The sequence below is a fragment of the Sinocyclocheilus rhinocerous genome, unplaced genomic scaffold, assembly GCF_001515625.1.
Source record: "Sinocyclocheilus rhinocerous isolate Xijiao unplaced genomic scaffold, SAMN03320098_v1.1 scaffold182, whole genome shotgun sequence".
Classification (NCBI taxonomy): Eukaryota; Metazoa; Chordata; class Actinopteri; order Cypriniformes; family Cyprinidae; genus Sinocyclocheilus; species Sinocyclocheilus rhinocerous.
The window spans coordinates 819530-827224 of NW_015655576.1; the positions used below are offsets into that span (position 1 = coordinate 819530).

Below are 7695 nucleotides of genomic sequence, written 5' to 3' on the forward strand. Positions count from 1 at the left end.
AGCAAAATATGACCAGGATGTTTACTTGCCAGTTTTTTTGTCAGATTCACCTGTACACAGACTCGTCCCCTTCATCCAGTTTGGATGATGTCATTGGTTTGTGAACCGTTTTCATGTTTTAACATGCAAGTCACATCTTGTTTCTGTGTCTTCCACATTTCGCAGGACCTGCCATCATTTTCTCAGGGAGTGTATCGTATCGTGAACGACCTGCGCTTCTACAGACTGTGCAATGGAAGCCTTCCGCCGGGAACCTTGAAATTATAGCAGCACATCACACCTGCCGCGCAGCCAAACCACGGCCCCACACCAACGCACAACGCTTGCCCGAAACTTCACGCCAGAGAGGGTGAGTGAACATGACTGATGCCATTAATACCTGAAGCGCTAATTACATCAGGAAATTGTGTTGTTTTTACAAATGTGAAGCCTTGGAACATACTCTGGCTTTTTTGACAGAAATATTTTTAATGAAAAAATTAAAAGGGAAAAAAAATTGAGATTATAATTGCACCAAGAAAATTAAGGCTGTTTTAGGAAACCTTGTTTTAAACTGAATATGTTAGTAAATGTGTGTGTATTTTAGGGCTGTCAAGCGATTTTAATTTTTTTTAATCTAATTACACAATGTGCCGATTAATTAATCTAATGAATCGTAAATGTCGTTAATCACACATCAGTTTGGGCTGAAAAATTTAAATAGATTATAATTTGCACCAAGAAAATTAAGGCTGTTTTAGGAAATGCTGTATATACTGAATATGTTTGTTTGTTTGTTTGTTTGTTTATATATATATATATAATAAATGATAAATGTCTTAAACGTCACTTTTTTTTTTTCTTTTTAATGTTCTTGCTGAATAAAGTATTCATTTATTATATACATATAAAATACATGTGTGTGTGTGTGTGTATATATATATTGTAAGATTAAGCTTAAACATTTAAATATAATTAACTATCAAATTAATTCTAAAAACAAAATAGTACATTTAACTATATATAGCAGATATCATGAAAATAATGCAAAAATATATTACAGATCTAAGTGAAATGTTGTCATTCTTTTCCCCCCCCACTTGTAATGAATCACAACAAAGTTTTGATTACATTTTTAAATTTACCATAAAGAAACACATTCATAAACACAAATGAAGAGTACTTACTCGACAGGAGGTTTGGTTGGCACTGCATTTTCGTACCATTCCGAGTAGTCGTAGTCTTTCACAGTTTCAGCACTCATGGTGCCAACCTACAGATGAAACAGTAGTTTCAGTGAGCTCTAATAACTTAAAAGCAGCCGAAATCAGTCTTCCGCACTCCTGTGGGACACAAAACGACCTAATCGTTCAATTTTGGAGGGATAAACAAAGTTAAAGTCTCCTTCTCTCCTCCTTTCTTGCTCTCTCGTTCAGATGCCCTGTTACCACTGCGGCTGAGAGCTGTGAGGAGCAATGTGACAGGTCCCTTTCTGTAGCATGCCAACCCAAAACGCCTTTACTTCAATGGAAGCCTTCCGCCGGGAACCTTGAAATTATAGCAGCACATCACACCTGCCGCGCAGCCAAACCACGGCCCGTCCCTACGGACGCGGATCACTGCTTCAGTGGTCATGTGTCACCTTTCGCCAGGGGCCAGCCTGAGATCTCAGCGGCGGCGTGTTCTGAGAGCTGCAGGGCTTCGTTCGTCAGCTTCTTTTATGTTATTTCAGCTAGATTTTACACGTTTGCCAATGATCAAGAGGCCAAAGCGGAGGTTCTACAGCTGCTGTCGAGAAGCTCGTCCAAAATCAGCTGATGCGATTCAAAAAGCGCTGCGGTTCGGGATCCACCGTTGCGTTCGTGGGAGTCGGAGCAGTGCTTTCCCAATTGCTTGTTGTTTTAAAAGGACTGGTGTAACTGAAAGCGCACTTATTTTGTTGAAGTGAACAGATGTTGTGGAGTTGAACGAACACATCTCAAGACCGTTTCATGTGGTTTTCTGTATGGGCTGTTGTTGAGTGAAGCGTTGCTGGAGTTCTTTATGGTTTTAAAGTGAACGGGTGCGACGTGGAGCACTGAATTTTTCTTTCTCTTAAATTGTCTGGTTTTATTGCCCTCCTTATTTCCACGGAGACGAACTCTCACATCTTTTTCATATCATTCCATCCTGATCCAGGACAAACAATCCTTCAATAAAGTTTTATAATGAAATGCATTCTTTGTCTTTCTTTTTGTTACTTGTATGTTTTATATATATTTTTTTAAATATGTGCATTTATATATATAATTATGAAATATGCTCGTTATATGGTTGTAATTTTTTTGTATTTTCCATGAAGTCCTGGTTAAATGGTGCAGGTTCTCAAAGGGGTTTTACTGTAAGTATTGTATTTGTATACAGTATATTAATTTCATTGTCAAAATAATGATTTAATACAGATGAACGGCATTATTTCTGCGGTTTATTGGTAACTATGGTAACCATTTTCACCGCTAGTAACTGCCGTTCAACTGAATGAAGATACAATATACCGCTAATGGTCCTCTGAGGTCTGCTAGGCTGTTAAGGTTTTGTACACTTTACTAACATTTTTTTTCAAACCGCAAGGAAGAGCAACAGCAAGGTAACGTCTTTAAGATGTCAGTTTTACATACGTTTTTATATACAGTTTTACAAAGACATTTTTTGTAACGTCTATTTGACATCTGATAGGAAACGTCCTATAGATTTATTGCAGATGAGCAAACACTAAGAAAATACATCATGCAGACGTCAAATCGACATCTTAGTGATGTACATGTGCTATCAGGGTTGTAATGTTATTCAGGTATTTTTTTTTAACCGTGTTAGAGCAAATGACGGATGAGCTGGCAGTTGACCAGACTTTCAGTGTTGCCTTCTCAGAAAATAAATTCAGTAAAAGGTAGATTGGTAACTATGGTAACCATTTTCACCGCTAACTGCCCTTCAACCGAATGAAGATACAAGATACCGCTAATGGTCCTCTGAGGTCTGCTAGGTAACTGTTAAGGTGTTGTACACTTTACTAACATTTTATTTAGTAAAAGAACAGCATTTATTCAAAATATAAATCTTTTCTAACAATATAAAGCTTTGCTATCACGTCTTAACAATTTAACACATCCTTGCTGAATAAGTTTTAATTTCTTTCAAAAAAGTAAATAAAAGACAATTTACTGACCCCAAACTTTTGAAAGGTAGGGTATATTGTTAGAAAAGATTTCTATTTTAAATAAATGCTCTTAACTTTTTATTCATCAAAGAATCCTGAAAAAATATCACAGGTTCAAAAAAAAAAATTTAAACAGCACAACAGTTTCCAGCATTGATAATAAATCAGCATATTAGAGTGATTTCTGAAGGATCATGTGACACTGAAGACTGGAGTAATGATGCTGAAAATTCAGCTTTGCAGCACAGAAATAAATTAAAATCGAATGTATATTAAAGTAGAAAAACGCTTTTAATGGTCTTAACCACAAATGACTGAGAAATTAGGAAATTTGCAAGAATAAGCAAATGCACTCCTTAAAAAGCCATTATCTCAGAAAAAAACATCAAAGACAGAATGAAGATGTTGGCAGAATATGGGAAGTTCAGCAGAGTGATGTGGAGTGATGAATCATGGTAAAACATGAATTGCATGCCGTTGCTTCAGAGTGGTGTCTTTGCAGATCTGATGAGAAACACTATAATGAATGCATCTCTACCACAGTGAAGGATGGAGGAAGATGTGTGAGGAGTGAGAAGTGTCGTGATGTGAGGCGTCTTTTCAGGTACTGGTAAGCTGCTTCACTGTGAAAAGTCAATCGATGCTTTGGAGTATAAGAGAATATTGCAGAATGGCCTGCTTCCCACAACTGAAAAGTTATCAAAAGGAACAATTAGATGTTTTTTCCCCCTCAACAAGACAGTGCTCCCTGCCGCCTGCCCACACTGCAAAGACATGGCTTGAGAACAAGTTCATCAGGCTCATGTTTGGCCTGGTCAGAGTCCAGTTTTAACCCCAATAAAGAGTATTCACATTAACCATGACTGCTCGTAACCTGAAATATTTCTCATACATTTAACTTCAATTTATCATTAATCTTCATTACTAATTCAGTTGATCGCTGAATTAGTAAAACGACACAAAGCATTGACCATATATCTGTTGTCAAACCAAGCTCCACTCTTCACCATGAAATTACTTTAAATCTGTCAGTTTAATGAACTCAAAAGTTCTAAATACTCAAAAAAGTAAAGTTAATTGAGTGAACTAATTTAAGTTTGCCCTGCTCAAACCAATTAATTATTTTGAGCATTTGGGTTCATGTGTACTCATGAACTGTCTGAAGTCATCAGTATTGAGTGGAACAACATTGACTGTTCTTTCTGTAAAAAGCTGTCTGTAAATTTACCCACTCTGCTTAAACATTTAGAGAAAACAAACAGAAAGGCTATCCTGTACCAAGTTAGGCTACTTTGTGCAATTCTTTCCTGACCAGTGATTTGTGGTTAGAATTTGCACCATTAAAAGAAACTTTTTTTGGGGGCTTGGCCCAGGAGTATATATATACATACATACATACATATATATATATATATCAAAATTGAGTTATTCACATATTCTTATTCTGCAACAACATTGTCATATATTATGTGATTTTGTTTTTAAGTTGTGTACATTTTGGGAGTTTACTTTTTTCCTTTTGCCATTAATTGTAATAATCCAGTGAGATTTTTGTTTGCACAAGGAGTCTGACAGCAGCCAGTGCTGCACACAGAGGTCTGATCTCACCATCATCCAGTCCGTCTGGGATTACATGAAGAAACAGAAAAAAGTGAGGCAGACAGAATCAAAAATGGCCATGTCTCCAAGATGCTCCAAGAAACCTACATCAACCATCCAGTCCGTCTGGGATTACATGAAGAAACAGAAAAAAGTGAGGCAGACAGAATCAAAAATGGCCATGTCTCCAAGATGCTCCAAGAAACCTACATCAACATTTGGTGTGACCCCACCCTTTGCGTTTAAAACAGCTTTTGTCCTAGGTACACTTGCACATAGTTTTTCAGGTAGCTTTGCAGGTATAGGTTTCTTCAGGTTTCTTGGAGACATTGCCACAGTTCTTCTGGATTTAGCCTGTCTCCGTTTTTTCTGTTTCTTCATGTAATCTTAGACAAACTAGGTGAGGTCATCATTGTGCTTTCAAAGATCTCACTTGATTATTACAATTATTGGCAAAAGGAATGTTTGGAAATGTAAACTGATATTTCCTACTGACACACTACTGCAAAAGATAGAAATAACTGGCTTAAGAGATATACAGTATATATATATATTTGTGAAAGTAATCGTACCCCTTCAGTTTTTTCCCACATCAATGTACACTCCATCCACCATAATGACAAAGCAAAAAACAGATTTGTCACAACACACACACACACACACACACACACACACACTCTTAAGCCTCATTGTAAAGCGTTCCCGGCAAACCTTCTATTCAACTTGTCATTCCAGTGTTACGTCACTGGGGATCTGTTGACGTAAGCTTCATGTGGAGGCAGGTTGAGGCGAATCTTTCAGACTTTTCCTGTTGTTTCTGGAATTTACACCGAAATCATTCTTGATATTGTTTAAAATGTAACCTCTATCACAAAAACCCTAAACCAAAAAATGTAATTCGTTGAAGTTCTATTAGATTAATTGATTGACCAATAAAGTGCATTTTAGACTGCTGTAGCCTACTGTAAATGTTGTGCCGCTTGTAAATGCATTGGTTTGTTGTGTGAATAATATGCTGTATTAAATGTTTTGATCACCGCGCCCTCTAGTGGTGAATGATTCCATCACGTCCCTGATGGTGGGTTTAAAGGGGTAATATGATGCGATTTAAAATTTTCTTTTCTCTTTGAAGTGTTACAAGCTCTTGGTGCATAAAGAAGATCTGTAAAGTTGCAAAGACTAAAGTCTCAAATCCAAAGAGATATTCTTTATAAAACTTAAGAGTCAACCACGCCTACCTAAAACGGCTCGTTCTAACACGCCCCCAGCCGTTCTCAAGCTCACCGGCCTCCTCTCACTCAGCCCGCCAGCCATTCCTCACTCTAGCTGCCGGCCTCCGCTCACTCTAGGCCGCTGCCGCGTGTGACGCTTTGTTTCGTTGTGAAAGCTAAACTACTTTGTTTGGTCTTCCAAAAGAGGACACGACTAGAAATCAGTGGTTAAGTTGTATTTACAACACTGTTCCTGAACAGTTCAACCCAAATATTCAGATGTGTGCAGCACATTTTATGGAGGACTGTTTACAACAATAATGTACAGTATGTAGAAAATAATGTGTTTTTTTTTTAACCTTAAACCGCATAAACACATTTCATTACACCAAATACACAAAATAATGTTCTTTTTAGCAACATCATAATCATTCATCCCTTTAAGTTTACTGAAGGAAAATCTGTCAGTTGGATTGAATTTCATGTTTATCACATAATTTTATGCTAAATTCTTTTTATAATACCATCTTAATCATTTTAATACCCTTCCTCTGTTGTCTGACTCACATTATCAGTGATCAAGGCCGAAGTAAACACCATTTCCTACTATCAGTGATCAGTTAATGAGATTGGAATCGTCTGTTTGAAGTGATCAAAAGTAGTCCGTTTTGCTTGTGTTTGTTCTCCTCCAAAGATTAACATTTATTGTTCTGTCTCTCTGCCAACCATCGATTCATGTGTGTTTGTCCTTCGACCTAACTTCACTTTTAGGACAAATAGCTCAAATGTCCCCTAGAGTCTGACAAAATCTGTATGTAGGTTCTTTGAAACGTTACATAACAAAATAATTAATCTATAGAACAAAGTGTTCATTTAGTTCCATAAACGCTCCGGTTTTCTTTAGCTGGCCTTTTCGGTTGTGCGTGTATCTTTCGTGGCTCTCCAAACAGGAAATGGTGTTAATTAAGAGGTATTTTTGTACACGTGATGACCGGTATCTCACTATAATTTGCGGGTCTCTTTTCCCCCTGATACACGCACGCATGCACGCCTCAGCTGAACACACTGTGATTGGACGCTTGACTTTGACCTGTCAGGTGAATGACCGCATATGCGCGTGTAACGGTCCGGGGGTTAAAACCACCGCAGCGCTCAGAAGTTTTGGAGTTGTTAAAGCGCTACTCGGTGAAGTTTTGGGACGCATTTGACCTGGGGGGAAAAATGATGGCAGCGAGATTTGCTCTGTGCGTCCACGTAGCGCGAGCGACCACACGGAGTTCCACGCGCATTTTGGGACATGAACACGCGCGCAGCCTCAGCAGTGACACAGGTTTGCCTGCATCCATCTCTCTGTGTTTCCTTCGCAGAACAGGACATAGCTGGTGAAGAAACATTTAATAATAATAGCAAAATAATAACAATAATACAAGAAGCTTTCTTTAAGGCGAAGGTTTGCGTCAGGGTTAACTAGAGGCACACAATATCATGTTCTTCGACATTTACCTACCATGGGAAATACCGTCCCAGCTAGAGATTTGGCTGACGTTCTGGCAAAGTTGTGAACAAACTTCCAGTAGCCTAACGTTAATAGAACGTTCGTTCAATGTTATCTTGTCTTTAGTAGCCTACCGTTCTCAAAACGTCATTATTTATGGAACGTTTTTGTTGGACGTTTGTAGCCTATAAGTTTTTTTTTTTTTTTTTTTTTTT

General features: G+C 37.9%; 2 protein-coding genes across 7 annotated transcripts in view; both read left to right on the forward strand.

The window, feature by feature from the left end:
* LOC107718574 (exportin-6-like) overlaps positions 1 to 386 on the forward strand; it is a 22349-nt gene extending 21963 nt beyond the window's left edge. Inside the window, exon 25 of the mRNA XM_016525696.1 lies at positions 319 to 386. Coding sequence (XP_016381182.1) covers positions 319 to 367 — 49 coding nt within the window. The 3' untranslated portion in view covers positions 368 to 386. The remainder of the gene's footprint in view (positions 1 to 318) is intronic.
* A 6668-nt stretch (positions 387 to 7054) lies between these two features.
* The window catches only part of LOC107718576 (nucleoside diphosphate kinase A-like), a 15561-nt gene continuing 14920 nt past the window's right edge, over positions 7055 to 7695 (forward strand). For 5 of the 6 annotated variants that reach the window (XM_016525714.1, XM_016525712.1, XM_016525716.1 and 2 more), the window contains exon 1: positions 7072 to 7315. In XM_016525714.1, the coding sequence (XP_016381200.1) occupies positions 7087 to 7315 (229 nt within the window). In that variant the 5' untranslated portion in view covers positions 7072 to 7086. Of the gene's footprint in view, positions 7316 to 7695 lie in introns of all 6 variants that reach the window. The other variant, XM_016525715.1, reaches the window with a different exon arrangement.